Here is a 19,472-nt window from a genome sequence, read left to right as displayed (position 1 = left end):
TTACTTCGAGAGCAGCGCATTCGACGTTTTCCGTGACTTCTTACCGTTTTAATGATGCGCCTTTATTTGCGATTTTTCCCATCGCGCATAATACAAAACTTTCAACGATGTTTATCGAGTAATTCAATTCCATGGGAACTGTGCGCCAGGAAGAAAGTTCGAACAGCTTGTTTTTCTCGATCGACAGATGATAATACAATTATAAAAATATAATCGAAGAGCTCCATTTTTAAAAGAATTTCTTCGAAAGTGTCCTTTCGTTTTCTAGCAGAATCCTCGCGGAGACAAGCGAGGATCAGCATTCTTTTAAACGAAGAAAACAAGTTGCCGAACAGTGGAAGCTACTTCTGCGATTTCACGAACGAGCAAGCCGACAATACGCTCGAGCAAAAGAGGTACATAGAGCTGCAGCGTCCCGAATTCCCAAGGAACTGGGAATCGTAAACCGTGCTTCCCTTCCGTTGAACGCGATCAACCGCTGAGAAATGTAAAACTCGTTTCCCTCGGCTTTCTCTCGCTTCGCGAACATCCAGAGGAACCTTTCCTCTTCCCGAGAGGCAACGTGTTTCTTCTCTCTTGGAATTTGTTTTTCGCGCGTGAACGCGACAAGCATCGATTAAGTTCGCGGTACGAGTCCCGAATAATGTCGTTTCACAATGAATCGACCACAGATCAAGCTTATATTCCGTATTATCGTAAGAAATATGCACCTTTTTTTTCCAAAGTACCTAGTCAATTTCCTCTAGCAGAGTCGGAAAATTTGAAGGACGGTCAAATTTCGTCGCTTGTACCACGAGGTTTCGAGGGTCGAAGAGATTCTCTCTTAAATTTCCAGATTTTACGGCTCGCGGCTCGAAGCCAGCTCGTAAAACATTCGCCGAGAGAGAAACATACACAGCGAAAAGGTGAGCGAGAAGAAACACGGCGGTGGCACGGGGGTGCGGAAGGAAGAACCGTAGGAGGATCTTTCAATCTAACCAGGGTGCAGCTAGCTCGTCGAAGAAAGAGCAGGAAGCCAAGCGACTACCGAACAGCGGACCCGGCTGGTCTGTTTTAAAATTCAAATTCACAACTTTTGCTTAAACGTCTCTTAGATAGCCGAGATAGCTGCGTCGCTACCCTCCAAACTAACCGAGTTCCGCCCTGCGGCTGAATCTCGCAGGACGTGTAAAAAAATAGTCCCCGAGTTTCCATGGGAAACGTGGGAAAGTAAGAGCTGTATCAAAGTTCGAAACGATGGCTGATCTATGATAAGTAAATTGATCCGGGCATTAGGAATCTCCTGAACGATGCAATTCTAATGATACATCACGTATAAAACTCAAGGATGATGAAATTCTGATCTCGTCATTGATCAACCCGTGTCTCGCCGACTTTCCGGACAAATAATAATTATAAAATATCAAACGGCTACTGTTTCTCGCGGTGTGGTCGAGCTTCGTGGTGAGAAAGATAATGCAATTGGAAGTGTGGAAAATCAATTCGATGATAAATCTTCCGGACCCATCGTAAATAACGACTCTCCGGGATACGGTCAGATAGCAGTCTGACACCGGAACGCGACAAAGAAATATGATAGCGGCGGTTGAGTTTATTTATCGTGGAAAATGTCGTGTGAATAGGTGAGGGGTTTCTTTGCTCGATCCAGTACCCCACGGGAATTCATCGACCTGGCCATTTTACATTTTTCCTTCCAGATCGTACCCGCTACCCGCCTATCGCAAAGAGGGAACCAGTTCGTCGTTCTTCCGGAGATTTGACGGGTCCGCTCGTAAACTTTTTACTACGATTCTCGTACAATATGCTTGAAGCGGGGACGATGGTGTTGCTCAGCCCCATTTTTAGATCTCTATTTCTTCTTCTGAGTTGGTAAACGATTTAGAAACGACAAGTACCGCGGTCTCTGTCTTTCTCGACTACTAGAGATTCGGGATATACCGTCAGTTAAATAGAAATACTTCTGGTTTCGAGAGTGTGGAAGGTAACAGTAAAACACTTGCACCCAACAGTGATATTTATGGTTCAGGATCAAAGCTGTATTTATCTTCTCCCGAAGCGTTATTGATCCTTCGATTTTTCACTGTTCCCGAAGAAATAGTCTACTCACGTCCTTCTCACAAAACAGCGACATTGTTGAACAAGTTAAATTAGTTACCAGCCGTAATGGTCTAGTTTCCTGGAAAACGAATGATAACGAGAAGTCTCGTTACCGATTAGCGTTTCTCGTTCGAAGCCGGTACTCATTAAAGTAACGAGTATCCTAAAATACTTCTTTACACGATTCTGAACATCACTGATACGATTATTAGAACTTCGCATCTATATCTAGCGCTTATCCTCGACGCATCGATGTACATTCTACTTCATGTTTATTTTCACTCTACTCTTGGACGAGATAATCATTTGTTTGTAATTGACAACATCAGCCACTGTTTTGTCTGTTTTATCTAATCTTAAGTATACTTATAAAAACGTATCTGCGTATTTTATTCCTGCTTAGTATACATAAAATTGGGCAACTTTTAAATCATTCGAGTATCATTTGTGATCTCTAAGTACCAATGATAAATGAACGAATCATCTGGTCATTAAACAACAAACAGTAACGTTACCCAATCCCAAGATATCCAGAAATATAGCACAAAAATTGAAAGTCATGAACTATATCTGAGATAATAGGGCTTAGAGATAATGAAGGCTTAAAAACAATAGTAACCTATTTTACTGGTTTTAATCAATTATTGGTAGGCGATTGACGAGGTGAGGTGAATCGTCACGTTAACGAAATAGTCGTATCGAAATTTAATCTACCTCGGTTTCTACCGAAATACCGGCATTGCTTATTCTTAACGCCGATAGTAGAATTTTCAACAAAGAAAATAGAAAAAATACCGCGACATCGAAAAGCATGACGGGCAGAAATGGTCTCTGCTCGAGAGAAACTAATTGCGTCAGCAAATAGTCAGAGATACTTCAAGAAACCAGTGGGACAAGTCTGGTGTAATATTTTCCTACAATTACATCTATTTATAGCAAGTATTTTTGGCCTGTTCTAGTTTGCACTCAATCCTGTAGGAACACGTTGTTGACAAAGAGCATGGTATCTAGAAAACTTTATCGAAATAAGCATCCCGAGCTAAGAAAGTCGTCCGATCGATCAAACGTGCAAGAATAATTTATTTGAATATCAAATTAGTCCGTAAAACATGGCTCCGTGATATTTGATGTAAAATTCATAAGGTTGCTCGCGAGTAGGCAGACGACCGCTTGTTTTCCTCCAAAATTTTATAAATTTCATTCGGCGAAGCCTGGAAGGTAGAGTTTCGAGCCTGATACCGATCGAATTTACATTTTCATCGTGTTAAAATACAACCCCGGTGGAACGAGGGTTGCAAGTTTACCTCGCAAACTGCTTAAAAAAGCACCATCGTCCATAGTTATGTAAAGCTGTCGTTTTAGGATCCAGAAATCACAGAGTGGATCACGTAAAATCAGCTTTGAACTTTTTTAAGTTGATCAATTTGTGTAGTAACAATGTTATACAGTTATATATAATCTACATTAATCCAGGAACTTGTTCCTATATAATTACGTGTCATTGAAGTTGATGGTTTCATCTATTGACTTTTAGATTCTAAGATACGAGCGTTAACGGCATAATAAGCGAGTGCGTGTACTTCAAACTCAATTCTCATGCGACAGTTGAAGAATGATTCAATAATGGAGGCCGCGAGCATAGTTTAACGGAAGGAAAAAATCGCTTTAGAAACAGGCGGTGATCAACCTTTCTATCAAGTCTCCCTCGTCTCAAGCCGCGATACGTCACTGTCTAGATAAATATTTCTTTTTGTACACTTGCGTGAAAAGTTTTCTCTTGGTTAACGAGTTCGCTCGGGGCTGCGGACATTTGCTGGCTCAGCGAAATAAATAAAATCACAAGTGGTATAATATTTTCAAAAAGACATAAAATAGGGAATAATAGTACACGGGTTAGATATGATTCTACCTTCAAGGTTGAAATTTGTGTAATCGTGTTTTTTTTTTCGTTATATAACCTAATTTCCACACTCTCAATGATAATTACACAGCAATTATAGCGTTGATTGTGTAGTACATGTGATTTATACATGATATGAACGATATATGTATATACAGGGTGTTATCTGTAACGTTACTCACGATTTTTCACCCACTGGCGGCCATCTGACAAAAAAAAGTTTAGAACAAGAGTAACAATTAGTAACAAAAATTTCAAAAACTGTTTGTTTTCATGGCGAAGTCGAGGTCACCTTGGGTTTAACAAATAGGACCATATATTTTTTTTGTTCACCATATTTAGAGGACATCGAGACGAATTGAAAACACATATTACATGATATTTTTACTAACATATTACTTGATTTACAGAAGTGTAAATGTGAAATATTTAGCTTTTCGTCGTATTTGACTTTGACAGTGTAAACATTATTTGACCCCGAAGAGATTACTGAATGTAAACACGCGACTTGAACATAAGATGCAATTTTTCAATATTATTAATTGGTGAGTGATATACAACGGACTGCAAATATTCCCATAAAAAAAATCAACTGGTGATAAGTCCGGGGAACGAGCTGGCCATCGTTATTTCGTCATTGCAGTTCCTTCGTTAGCCTTCTTTTGTTTCCACACAAGATCGTACTTCCAAATACGATGAAAAGCTAAATATTTCACCTTTCCACTTCTGTAAATCAAGTAATATGTTAGTAAAAATATCATGTAACATGTGTTTTCAATTTGTCTCGATGTCCTCTAAATATGGTAAACAAAAAAAATATATGGTCCTATTTGTTAAACCCAAGGTGACCTCGACTTCGCCATGAAAACAAACAGTTTTCGAAATTTTTGTTATTGATATCTACTGTGCACTTCATACCCTGCAACTCTTGTTTTAAACTTTTTTTTGTCAGATGGCTGAAAGCAGGTGAAAAATCGTGAGTAACGAAAGGTTCCTTGCGAACGTTCTTCGCATCTGACGTCATCAACCAACCATACACATGAATGAACCTTTATTATCTTCATGTGTGCGAGTAGCTGGCGGTATGTATCAATTCTAGCTTCCCCACTCCGATCATTTCATCGCCACAGAAGCGATCTTATTGCTGCGTAGAATAACAGTCCTCTCTCAGTTGGTAGCGTGCACTGTCAGTCGCCAGATTGACACAATTGTCTCGTTCGTTATAAAAATTTCAACATGTGCGAACAGGTGGTCGATTACCGAGTCTGTCTGGACCCTCTGATCGAGAAAGTAACTTCGAGTCTCAACCAGAACTTCGACAACGTGCATTATGAATTATCCACGCCGGACGATTCATTCTTTTTTTCGGATATGTTCTTCGTGAAGATCACAGTGAACCAGAGCGAAGGAAAGAACGAGACGATCAACGTTGTGGTGAAGAAACCTTCGCAAATGGATCACGTGAGAGAGGTGTTGGAATCAGACGCTCAGTTCCACAATGAGATACTCTTCTACGAAAAGTATGCGAAAGGAGACAACGAACTACCTCGGTGCTATTACACAGAAGAAAAACCTCCCATGGATACGGTGATCCTTCTCGAAAATATCACGCAACGAGGTTACAAATTAAGTCACTGGAAATTCAACGTCCCTTTAGAGTATACTCTGGCGGCATTCCGAAGAATCGCGCGATACCATGCAAAGGGTTACGCGATGAAGGAACAACATCCAGATCAATTCTTCGACATCGTTAGTAAGATCTGGCAGACCAGGTTCAACCAGGACTCTACCTTGAAAGGTGTATTAAATGCCACGGTGACAAGGCCGGTAGAATACCTCCGTAAAACCGGTTCCGAAAAGGATTTTTGCGACAAATTCGAAGAGAAATGCCAAGATATGTTTAACAACGTGATGCTGAAAATAGTGGAACCAGAGGAACCTCTGGCAACGATATGCCACGGTGATTTCACCATAAACAACACTTTCTTCAAACGAGAGAACGGTCAGCTGAACGCTATGCTGATTGACTTTGCTCTGATGAGATATGGGTCACCAGTCATCGACCTGTCCACCTTTCTCTGTCTCCATTGCACCGAAGCACTCGACAAGAACCTGCTGGACAATGTTCTAAAGGCGTATCACGATGCCCTTATTGAGTGTCTCAAGGAACACGGTGCAGATTGCGAAAAGTACTCGTATCAGGCTTTCTACGAGGACTACAAGAAGAGAGGTATCTTCGGCTACTTCATAGCAGTGTTCTTTTTGAGCATTGTGATGAACAAGGCCACTACGTCTCCCGACGAACTTATGAAAATGTCTCCGGAAGAATCAGGCTTGATATTGCGCGAACTAGGCGGAGATGAGGTCTCGGAAATATTAGCGAACATGTTGTTGAAGTTGAAAGAATTCGGATGTTTGGATGATATAATTTCATAATTAGTTTAATGTCGTGAATCGTGTTGGAAGAAAACCGAAGCAAGATAAATTACGAGGAAAATGATAGGCGTTGACATTGAATCGTCGCTTTGTCGATGCTATAGCGGTGATTAATAATAGTGGTTCTAATGAGACTGAGCACAGTAAAAATGAGAGAAAAACAAAAACAAAAGTGAATCAGCGATTCGACACAGTCGCTATCAGTATTTTCGTTGGTTCCTTTGGAGAATTAGTATTCTTTTTGAAAAGAGAATGAACAGTCCAAGCGGAAATCTATCTAGGAATCGATCGAAGTTGAAACGTTTCGTTTTCAAGATGATACAGGAGGGAAAGAAGGGTAACAGTGCGGGTAAACGGTTGTTTGGAGGAACGTGTACGCTCGGTCTGACGAAAATAAAGCTTGCTGGCACGAGGCGTCGGTACGATGCGCAAAATTATTCTTCCGCCCATGCAACGACGTATCTGCCTTTCAAATAGAGCCACTCCTCCGCGCGAGCGTGGAAAAACTTTGTCATTTCCATATATTTTCCCGGACTGGCAGCAACGTCTCCCGGGAAATTCACTTACGTTTTAACCTGAATTTTAAGCCCGTTAAATTTTGCTCGTCGTCGCGTGCACGCGCTTTTCCATAGACAGGAAGAGGAAGTAATCTTGCAGGGATGCTTTGGATGCTCCAGAGATTATGTTTCAACTAAATACTAAGCGATCGTTGGAAAAAAAAATCTAATTTGTATGATAATATCATTGGCGTATATGTCTGTGGAAATGTTATTGTAAAAATTGCATATCTAGCATAATACTAGCATTCCTAGTATTAATAAAGAAGTAGCCTAGTAGTAATAAAATAATGTATAAATAAGACTAGATAAAATTTAAATTTAAAATATTTGCGATTTTACATCTTCTGTATAAAGTAGTTAAAAACCTCTGTATTATGCCATTCGATTATTGTCTAATAATCGTGTTTGACCCAGGTCACTATTAATAGTATTATTGTTTTTATTATCGGCTGTCGTGCCTCCCATATCTGGTCTGTGTGTACATAAACTTTTATATCGCATGAGAGTTCCTTGTTTAGCACTATCCAAAGTACTTCACACTTTTACCACAGCTATAGATATTATCACCATTCTTATGTTTACTTACTGATGTTAATGACTTTATAATACTGATCAAAGTTATAATTAAAAATATACGTTAAACAATAAAAACTGTTGCATTGAACTCGGGTCTCTTTCACCACCCTTGAATAAACGAATCGTGTTCAGACCAGATGGTTTAATTGACATTTATGAACCTTGACTTTATTTTGGATTTATACATCGTTGAAAATACCAATTTATTTTTAATACATTTATTAACTCTCCATTACGTGTTCTGTAACGAGAACGAAGAGACAACAAAGTGGATGGAAAGCATCGTGATACCTGACGTTTCATAATAATTATACGCACCCTTGACGTTGATTGAACGTTCGAGAACCACTTTATGGATTTAAAATCACGAGATGTCTCGATGACTGACGTATTGCTCTCTAACCGGTGAAAATCGTCCCATTTCCGTAACACTTTGGGAAATATGATACAATTATGTTCCATTTTCTCGATTAATTTATATTTTGTATAATAATAACAAAATCGATCACTAAAATTTGATACATAATTTGTTTATTAATTTCTCTGAGCTTGTAAAGAAAAAATCTCGACTCTTTATTTAGCACCACGATCGATAGCTGTATGTTATAAACGTTCTGCTATATAAATAATTCGTTCACAGCGAAAGTGTTGAAAGATATAGAACCTTTAATGTACCTTTATCAACCCTTACTGTATATACCATGAAATAATTATTAAAATTTCAATGTATTTCTTTAATCGATTCCAGTGATGTATGTATTTTCCTATGATTTCGAATACCATACGTTATCACCTGTCTTATCTATCCAGTTCTTCGATACCTGGCTTGTTTGCCACGGCGAAACAGATAGGAAAACGCTGTTATCCGTAGCTCGTATCATGCAGCTCGTCAAGACAGTGCAAACAAACATTTACGGAAACGAAGCTACTGTTACATCGGATGCAAACAAATCGCCGTGTAAACGAAGCAACCACTCTGTACGAGAGAAGTAGGTATGCTCCATCAAGCCGTTTCAAACTATCAACAATGATTGCTTACAGTCGCGTTAACGATGTATACAGCATGACTCTGCAATATGGAGATCTACCGAATAGGCTAAACGTAGCTTCCTAAACATAGCAAAGTTTCCACGTTTCTGGATGTCGGTTCAAACTTCTCGACGCGTTAAAATATCATCGCGGTTGAAAATCATAGAATTTAACAGAGCGGCTGGATTTCCGAGCTTATGCAACCTCGTTGTGCAGATGTTTGCGAGGATTTCGTCAAGCAACGGTGGAACGCAAGGGAGAGTGAAAGAAGCGACCAGCCAGAGAAAGGACGAACGCTTGCGGGCATAGAATCTGAAAAGGAGCGAAAACCGAGAGGACGCAGAGGCCGAGGACTCGAGGTAACTATGCAAATGCAAGAGTACATTTATCTCGGCACCACGCCCATGTATTTCCTGGGAGCTTCCGGACGCATTGTCGGCGGCGAATCGAATCCCCACATCGACCCTGCCAACCCCCAACCCTATCGCCAACCCCTCTTTCATCTTTCTCGCGCGATACCACCACCCCTCTCTCTCTCTTCTGTTCCTATTTCTCTTTATGCCTCTGTCTTTGTCCGCGTGTCTCACCCCCTCGTGTGTACGCGAATGCCACCACCCAGAGACCGATACTCCCGAGATTTACGAGCAAACTAGCCCGCTCCCCAGGGCTAATAGACCGGCAAGTTATGGGCCAATTCAATTTAATTTCGAAAATAAACAACCGCCGACGGCGACGTTGGTCAATTTATTCGAAAATCCCGCGAACAGATCGCGGTACCGAGAACACAGGATGTCGTAGGTCAAGATGATGGCTTGGTAGATCGAAAGAGAGACGATTACTGTTCGCCTTGCCGCCGGGGCAACGCCATTATCAAAGGTCGCCACTAATTCACGGGAGTAAATTGGTAACGTTAAATCAACCGTTTAACCAACCAACCGGACGTATATTTACGCGCAAATTGTCCATACTGGCTACGAGCCAAACGTATTTTTACGGCTACGTCGGCGTCGAACGCGTTCAAATAATTCTGCAACGAACGTACACCGCTTTCCATCCCCCCTTTGTTCTATTCTCCTTATTTTTCCAAGGTAACCCAATGACTGCCCGCTCACGAGCCTGCCGCAGTTAATCGAGAACTGTGCCAGTTTCCCAATTTTGGGAATTCTAATATCGCACGGTTACGAGTTCGTCAGTGCGCATAGAAACAATGCTTATAATATATTCTATGTTCCTCGTACCACTTTCAACGAATAAGAAGTACTTAAGCTCGAACGAAATCGAATTAACAATTCATAGAACGATCCATTTTTTCTCATCAGAAACGAACATTTCCCGAGGAAAAGCGTCGGCATAGAGATTTAATTTCACGGATAGGAAGCGCAGGAAAGTGCACAGAAGCCATAATAGAATTTCCATATCCCCGACATGTTATATACTTGGAAACAAACTCGAACTTGTATCGGTGAAATTGTTTTACACGCACGACGCATACTCTCACGCGTCGGCTCGTACGTGCACGCGGAAAAGTCTAGGAGCAGTCGGTGTAGGTAAATATTCTCCGCCTCTAAATTCATCGTACACTTCCAACGTACAATATCCGGCAGAAGAACGGAAAAGCGCGAGAGTACTCGTTGATGCTAACGTGTTGTCGCCAGTCTGCAGCATACGGTACGCCCAGTGACTCGAACACGCTCGTCGGCTACGCGCACGTAAACGCCGCCACACGCGAGGAAAATCCGCTTCCTATAAACCCTGATCGGAGTTTAGCACGAAAAGGTTGCACCTTTGGCATCGCCGCGAGGAAATGAAGCTTAATCGAGGCGGATGCGGATCTTCCTTCCCTCGCTATAAAACTACAATGTCATTCGACATTTAGCTACTATTTAAAACAAAATTTATTGTATCTGTTTTTGAAAATAAATGTTTAAAAGCAATTATGCAGCTTGCAGTAGAACATTACCACACCTCTTTCAACCGTGGTATCTTCTCGATAAAAGAGAACACGGAAGAGTAATGGAGAAAATTCATCAAAATCTTTTTCTTTTATCACTTGAAACAGCCGCAAAGGCCAGCCTATTATCGAACACCGATATTTATTCCGGTCAGCTGTCGATAGACGGTCACCGGTATGTTCCCTTGCACGCTCACCATATCCTAATCATACCGTTCTAACAGCGTGTTGATCATCACACGTGTAATTGGCTCCGTGAAAACCCGGTACATCCATGCTCATCCGTTCTATTCCTCTGACCCTCGATTTCGATGCGACCCGACCCCGCGTGAATTTGCATTTCTATCAACGGCCGCGATACAGGTTCCGTTCTTCGCTCGCCTAACGCTACCAATATCATCGAACGTCAACCCACCAGTAAATTTTCTCCTTTTTTCCCTTCTTTTTTTTTCCTCTCTTCCCTGCCCCGTTCTCGTTTTCTTCTGTCGTCGTGGCCAGGCTGGATATCGATGGCTCGTAAATTACTGCGCTGTCCACCCACGGATTTCCGGATTTCGCGGTATAAATCAGTCGACTTTTCGGTTAATCAGCCGCGGCGATCTTAAGAAATGAACTCGATCGAATTATGGATTGATATCATAGTCAATGGAAATTTCGTGAAAGATTTCTATTATTTTTATATCGTACAGAACGCGACTCATTTTCGTGGAGCATGTTTTACGACCGTAATATTTATAACAGCAAATAGTATTCGGGTAATCGATAGTCGATCGACCAGCTAGTAGTTTCGGTCGTTCGTTTTCTCGTCACGAGACACTCTGGCCGCAAAGTGGTGTCGATAGATCGATAACCAACGTGCGGTTGCGGGTCTGCAAGTTTCTGGTTTGAGAGAGCGAAAAATGCGTTTGCAATTCTTCTGCGATCAGAGAGAAAGGAACAAAGGAAATAATACGGTTGAAGTAGAAAGAGGAGAATGAAGCTGGAATAAATAAGTGGTTGGTGACAGCAAAATAGAGAGATGGTATGAAACAGCAATAAGATATAAGGATAGAAAAGGAATGGAAATGAAAGAAAAGAGAAAATTGAGATGAAAAGAACGAGCGGTAGTAAGTTGTAGCAAGAAAATCGTAAGAATGAACAGTGGAAAAGAATTACAAAGTCTACTTCAGAACAGAAAATGTATATATTCGAAAAGGAAAGATTTGAAAGAAATCAAAAGAAGAAAAGGTATTGGTTTTACCTACTTCCTTCCTATATTTCTTTGAAACTACTCTCCCATCTGCAAACGTTCCTTTGTCAAAATGCCACTGCAACCTTTCATACTACCACCGATTTACAAAACGTCTGTATACTCGTTTGAATGGACAGAACGAGATTAATTAACTTCTGTATGAACTTTTACCCTCGTACCAAACACATCCATTTCGAAACGCAGTTATTAATTGCGGCACGTTCGAAACTGGTATGTCTGTCGGATAGACACGTAATAGTGAGAGCGAGCCTCGAATTTTGATAAACGATCTCTTTTTTTTCACATGGTAACAAACCTACATTTCGATAGAGAGTTCTTTGTCCACTTAAACCATTTTCCTTGATATATTTTATAGAGAAATTTCGTGTAGACAGAAAAGCGAGCCTACGATCTACATCATACCCATTTCATTTCTAATAACAGCTCCGAGTAGTTTCGAGCCGTCAGAAGTCTTCGTCTCGACCCGAAGGCATCCCCGAGTCGTATTAACCCTTCCGGCGTGTTTCTCAGCCGCGCTGGTAAGCTCGTGTCGGTTGGCTTACATCGTTATTCTGTCCGCTTAATTTCTTTCAAACCGCAAGCGGAGACGCTCGTCGAAAAGCTACAGGCTAGCTGAACAGACTCGTCAGAGAAGGAAACCCCCATGGAACGGGATTAGCCTATATCTGGTTACAACCCTTTCGACGTACTACACGAAGGCGACATCAGCATTGCGTACGGCTTCATATTGTGTACTATCGTCGTTAAGCATCGGCAGAAACGCGTCGCGAATACCGTAAACCACGTGAACGCGCGACTTGCTGTTCAATTGACGATGAGACGGTTTTTTCAGGTAAACGCAAAAGTAATGATTATTTGCAGCTAAATAAAAAACCGTGGTAAAGTTTTCCCGGTATCGGTTTGTAATTGAAATTGACTTGGTATCGACATGGCCGGCTCGTTCGTGGAAGCGGAAGTCATCGAGCCGATCTCGAAGCACGTTATCCGGTTATTACGCACAATATTCGTGACCCGGTAATAGATAGCCCCGTGGGCGATATTAGCAATCGATTAAAGAAACTTTACATATGGATTCCACGAACAGAGGGAGAACATCCGTTAACAACAGCCTCTGCATTATTCCTCGAGTTACTGGTTCCGCTGATTTTGCCATTTGTTGCAAAATCACGGTGTATCGTAATTAATTAAAATTCATTATTGCAAGACGAAGCATTCGTCGTTCGGCGATTAAGTTTCTACAACGTTCAAAGTGATAATTCTCGATGCTTCGAGCAATGTGTATACCCGCTCACCGTTTGCATCTTTCAGAGAGATAGCTATGAGGAATGAAAAGCACGATTCTCATCCTATATTCAAGCTTTCATTCTATTTTCGGTGGAATAAAAATCAGAACGCGCACAGCCAATATGAAATGGCCACGCAATTATTCCATCGTCGAAAACGAAGGGAAACGGGAGGAAAAAAATGTGCGCAAACGATACCGTGGGAATGAAATTTCTTTTTTTTTTTTTTTTTTTTAATTTCCCACCGATCGAAACTCGTCTCGCGAAAGCGCGGCATCGATTCGTCGCGAATTCGAGCGAAAGCAGGGAACTTTTCATAGAGCCGTTTCCACGCGGCAATTTCATTCATTATCGCGACTCCATTAAACCACTTCACGTGCAGCGAAATATCATTCCTCACGGCCAATTTTCCGTGAAACTATTAGGCACCTAACGAGGTGCCTCGTCGTTTTACGAAATTGGTAAATAATTACCCGGGATGAAGCAATAACGACAGGGAGACTCGAGGAGGCAGTAGTAAGAAAATAACTCGGATGAAATTATTTTTCACGATTTTTCTCTGAGAAAACATACGTTCATTCCTTCTGCGTGTGTGTACAGTGGAGAATTGCGAAAATGTTTACCATGCGTTAATAGGGTGAAACGAGAGTAGCGCTTCAGGTTTCCAGAGGATTGTATTGGTTCACGGAACGATGCTTAATTTTAATTTAGTGGTACTAGGATCGTTTGAAAAATCAATCTACCGCGGATGAAAGTGAACGAGCGCAGCCTGGTTACATAATTATTCGCGCAGTGCCCGTAATTGTTGCAATTTCCCGCGACGAATATATGCGCGTGGTAAAATATTCAGCGGCTCTGATAATTAAGCGGTTGAATTGAACGACCTACTGCATTACCAATTAATTTTCTATTGGTGAATGAAGGCTGAGACCCAGGAATCGTTAAATTGGAATAATTACGGGTAGTGAAATACTGTTCAACGACGTATGTAACCATTCGGCGATAGCAGATATTTGTTTAAACAGGTTTCAGCGTCCCGTGAGTATCAAAAATTAGTTTTGCTCGAAACGAAATAATGCTCGTATCAAATGTTACGCGAGCATCGGTCGCACAATAACTCCGAATGCCGCTAATTTATGAAATGACGGTAATTTTGTTTTCAATTTTCTCCGCTCTCCTTTGGCTTACCAAAAGCGTTATCGAATATTTAAGCGTTGTGCATCGCGTCCAATAAACCGTACGCCCCGAACGAAATAATGAAGTTAGTCGAGCGAAATTATTACTAATCGTAAGATAAACGTTGCGAGCGTAATGCAACTCGAAATGCGCGCTGCACAAATTAATGAGAAATTTTTCACAATTTTACTTGTCAAATTTTCATTGATCCTTTTCAACCCTCCGGTCTCTTTGTACTCGCGTGTCTCGCAAAATGTTCCAACAGCTTTTTAACATTGGTCGCGTGTTGTGGCCCGGTGGTTCGCCAACATGAAAGGCGAATTGCCGCTTGTGTCGGAAATATGCAGGCGCACGAAACATCACACACGCGATAGAGAACGAACCACCACCCCTCTGGACATATAGACATCGTTGAAATTTCAGAAACCGCGATCGATTCGAATTCGTCGAATACCAGCGTCGAAGGGATCGAGGGAAGAACAGGCTAGATATCGAGCCGCGATCACGGTATTCCTTGTCCGCGTGCAACACGTCCTCCGAATCGACAAATTACTTGGACCACCGCGGCGAATTCCCCGACGAATTTCGTGAAAATTTTTCGAATAGTCAGCTACCATCGATTCACCGTCGAGACGACCAATTTCTCTTTTACATATCAAAAAGAAAATTTAATCATTCGTCTGTGAAGCGTCTATAATTCAACAATAACAACAGCATGCAAGAAGCTCAACAAGCGAATGAAAAAGAATCCACCTCTTACAAACCCCTTCGCGTAACACCAGAAAAAGAAGTTCGGACGGTAAATACGTCGACCATCATCCCTGTTTACCCGGTCGCCGCATCGTTCGAGTCAGCACTTTCCTCGAATCCTCGCTCGTTCGTTCGCCCACCCGAAATGCGGAAAAAACGTCGAGTTTAATCCGGAAGTCCGTCGAGAACGGACGAGGAAAAAGACGTCGACGAAGGGTGGTAGCGGTGTAGGGTAAGAATTTAAGCGTGCGATAACGATTGATTAGGCGATTCGCATCCGGAATGACGGGACGATAAATCTTATCTGGCACGGGGTCGGGGAACAGCAATTTCCTGCGCGAAGCTTGAACAACCAGACGGACACGTTCGCAAAGCTGCTCGTTTCCATCGAGCGTTATTACGCGCCAGCCTGTCCGTTCGCGATTATCTGCTCAGATTGCAACGTGGAGGGTGGCGTTTTCGCGACTACTGGCTCGAGAGAGAAAGGGACGAACGGACAGTCCCGGTCTGGAAGGAAGGAAAAAAGATGAACAACGAACAGCATAATTTCACTGGAACACGTACATTCCGCTGTGCTTCTCGGGGTTGACCACCCCCCTCTTTTCTGCTTCCCTAGTGCCAATAAACTTCACGAGCTGTTCCTCGCGTGTACAGTTGGACGTGGCCAGGGTGCACATGCACTTACAACCCTTGGCATGCGGTGTTTCGTGCTTCCACTCGGGCTACACTTAACCCCCGCTCCACTAGTTCAGATAAAACGACCACTAAATAAACAGGCTGACGCCATTATACGCGACAAGAAATATCGAATGGACGCCGACCAAGACTCGGCTGCATCGTGAAACTTTACGAGCCCTTAGCTCCTTCCGATTGTCCTTCCTAATGCAACCGTTCACGGTTCAATGTTTCCTCTTCTTTCGGTTAGATTTATTCAACTTTGTTTTTCGAAGATAACACGGATCTTCTTTGCGGAGGGTAGTTGTGAAACGAGATTGTCCGACGTTTATGTTGAACTCGAGTGGATTTATAGAATTGTTTCCAAAGTCTGGGATGAGGTAATAGACAGAGCCAGAGGGAATAGCGCAATTAATTTTCACAGCACTAATTTGTTCTTTGATAAACATTGATTCATCGATAAATAACAATCACCGATAGCCTATTTGCTTCCTACGCGTATTATACGTTCCCGTATGAGAAACAACAGATGGGACAGTTTGGATATTGATGTCGTGAACAATATGTGTATACGATCTATCGTGTTGATAAACTACATATGTGCAAGATTAGGCTAAATAGATTAAGGACAGAATAAATATATATTGTAATGAGTACAAGAACTAGTTTACCTATAATAATTACGCTTTAGAGTCATCTTACTGATGTATGCTTACGCAAACATGTAAACGTTGCTCACTTACACGCGCGCGTACATCTACACAGGTGAAAGCTTATATCAGTACTGTTTGCTGAGCTCGGATATAGAGGATTATAGATCGACCGTGTGCGTGTGTTTGCCTATGTGATATACGTGAACACTATGGAGGTCGAAATACGCAGGATCATGAGACTTAAGAATCGAAAGTTAAACAAAAATGATGGAATCTCTGGCAGAAACGTAAACAAGTTAGTAAAACTGCAATTTTGTCAGCGGAAAATCACGACTGATAAGAACGTTCGACTTTATCTTGGAAAAGTTTTCAGACAACTTTAATTCCGTCTCCTTTACCGGCGCAAACAGAACAGTGAAATAAAAGTCTGGCTGTACAAGATGCCGAGCTCGAATCCGCAGGAAACAGAGGAGGAAAGAATGGAAGGGAGTAAAATTTATTTCCCTTTTTACAACCGTTTGATACTCGAACACCGTTCGAACTTGGACTGTTCTAGTTGACCAAGAAGTTTCTCGAGTGCTCGTAAATCTCGAGTATTCCAAATGACCAAGAATTCACGGTTTCTGTTAGACTATTTTATTATATTTGCCTAACAATACTGAACAGTCTATTGTGCATCGTGTTCGAACTAAAAATCTCACCAATAATCCCATACAGATGTATTTTCTATGAAACGTTTCGAGTACATATTCTTATGACTTATGTTAAGATTTACCAAGAGGTTTTCCAAGAGTTTACCAAGAGGTTTCCAAGTTTATTATTGTTCGCAAGTGTAGTTGAACCGAGTTTCAGTGCGGTTTTGAATGAAGTTCCGACGGTTTTGATGGTTATGAATACAACCGAGTTGCTTTTACAACGTTTATATGTATAATTTGTAGAAATAAAGAATGTTCAAGCCTGCTACAATGGGAAGAGAATAAAACGATGGAAAAGCGCGTTGGATGAGCGCGTGTTTAGAGCAAACAGCGATAGCATAGAAGATAGATGGTAGGTGCACGTGAGATCTTGTCGCCGATATCGCGCAGCTTCCGGTTTACAGGTCTCATTATTTTCGCGTTAGAGCCTGCCGTCAGCTCGGTTCTGGGTCACTTCTCCGCCCTCGAGAGCCCTTTGAACCGTAAACTCGCTATCTGTTCGATATCACGCTGGAACTCGGCTATTCGCGCGCGTTACTCGCCTTCGTCGCTCTGTCGGAATCATTTTATCAGATAACCATGGTCATAGCCTTATCGGTCCCGAGAATTCGTGGTGCACCGTATGGATCGTCGGAATGTTCCTGCGTTAATTCCTCAGCCGCATCGCGTACCACGGAATTCGTTGGTTTCTGCTTCTGGAATTATCCGACGATCCATGGAACTCCAATCGAAAGACAAAGAGATGTTTATTACCGAGAAGCCTATAGAATTCGTGATAAATTCACCTCGATGGCACCCCAACGACTGAACTTCTGCACCTTATAATTTATACCAAAAAGTATGGAGCATATTATGATACCGTCGATGGATGATCGAGATACGAGGCGGTGTTTATTGAAATATCGCGTGATCGTTTTTTATAATATTATCGTAATTTCAGAGCATCGGGTCAAAGAATCCTAGAATTGCAACCATCGATCGCGATTGTCATCCGCCTGGTGCTCGAGGACAGTGGTTTGCGGGCTTACTGAATTATTCAGGAAGTGTCAATTACACGGACTTATCGTAAAATCATGATTCCTATCGTCCTAAATCAACATCCTCCACCATCCGCGAGGAAAAAGTTCAGTAGTCTGAAAATGATCGAGGGCAAAGAAACGTCGAAACATAGCGTTTCAAACTTTTACATCTTCCCCTTTAATATGCACCACGTAATTCAAACGGAGAAACAGCAAAGATCCTCCTCGAGGAAATTCGCGAAGGATCCTGTCCGATAAGAGGTAGAACTCTCGTTGAATGAGAATTGAATTAAAAGCTTCCATGGGAAAGGGGTCCGCGCGATATCAAACCGTCGAGCCGACAGAGTCAACGAGCGGCAAGTTTTCAGGTCAATAGAGCGCGTAAGAAGGGCCCAGGCACCGAAGACATCGGTCGGGAAATCAGGATGTAAGAGAATGAAAGAAGGGGTAAGGGTAAAGAAGAGGGTTGAACGCCCTCGAGACGGCGACGAAGGCGGAAGGAACAATCGAATCAGCAAAATCAAGCTTCTGCGGTCGAGAGCAGCGGCAGGACAATCACGACTCGTCGCGAATTTAAATCTCCCAAGTTCAGGAGGGACCGACGAGAAACCCAATGATTCAATGATGCGAGCGAATCGAATATGAATGCTTCTTTATAAATATCAAAGTACCCGTCCGGAAAGTCGGCGACGCACAGTACTTGAAGAATAACTAGTTACCTTCGGTACACACTGACTATTTAATAATGAATGATTACGGTAATTTTTAATAGCAAACGGGTTAATCAAGACGCGCGTAATTGGGTTAGGCATACAATTCACTTTGGAGCTTCATTAGCACTGTTTCCTCTGAATGTTGTATTTAATTACCAGCAGTCAGATATTACATCCATTTACATCTATTCCGTATTTGTACCGTCATTTGCATGAAACTCAACGTTTCAAATTGATATAATTGGCATAATTGGTAACAGTTTACGCGAAGTTAATTCAACTTGTGAAACGCGATGCAATAACGTTAGAGAAACTCTGAAGAAGAAAGCACGTACGCACCGACGAGAAGCACCTCATCGTTTCGCGTTTCTATGTGAATTTTCATGGTTCTCGATTCACCAAAGCAAGTTCCACCGGCAAATGAGAGACACGCGAGGCGTGAGCTGATCCGCATAGTAACGCAACGCCACGTAACACGCAAGTGCTGCTAACACTGTGTCTCCGTGCAATTTAACCCTTTCGCTACTCTAGACTTCGCCCGAAAAGCGACCGCGTAATACGTGTACGAAATTACGAGATGCATCTAACCAACATTAGCGAATTAACCACAGTCTCGCCAAGAGAAATTGTAAAAAATAATCGTTACAACTTGCTAGTCTTCTGCACTTTCCAATTCTTTCGCTTGTATCTTTGTAACCCAACTTTCA

General features: G+C 41.9%; 2 protein-coding genes across 5 annotated transcripts in view; one reads left to right on the top strand and one right to left on the bottom strand.

Moving 5' to 3' along the window:
• Positions 1–19,472, bottom strand: part of LOC117611668 (zwei Ig domain protein zig-8) — a 213,035-nt gene that overhangs the window by 89,570 nt on the left and 103,993 nt on the right. The gene's annotated exons all lie outside the window — the stretch shown is intronic.
• Positions 5,145–8,289, top strand: LOC117611666 (uncharacterized). Its single transcript, XM_034339711.2, has one exon. The coding sequence runs from the start codon at positions 5,234–5,236 to the stop codon at positions 6,431–6,433; it is 1,200 nt and encodes a 399-aa protein (XP_034195602.1). The 5' UTR covers positions 5,145–5,233; the 3' UTR covers positions 6,434–8,289.

This window comes from Osmia lignaria, chromosome 10 (genome assembly GCF_051020975.1).
Source record: "Osmia lignaria lignaria isolate PbOS001 chromosome 10, iyOsmLign1, whole genome shotgun sequence".
Taxonomy (NCBI): Eukaryota; Metazoa; Arthropoda; class Insecta; order Hymenoptera; family Megachilidae; genus Osmia; species Osmia lignaria.
Note: the sequence above shows the minus strand (reverse complement) of the source record. Positions and strands in the feature narration are given on the sequence as shown.

Excerpts from the sequence above, each read along its gene's own strand:
- LOC117611666 (XM_034339711.2), top strand. The coding sequence starts at position 5,234 with ATGTGCGAACAGGTGGTCGATTACCGAGTCTGTCTGGACCCTCTGATC.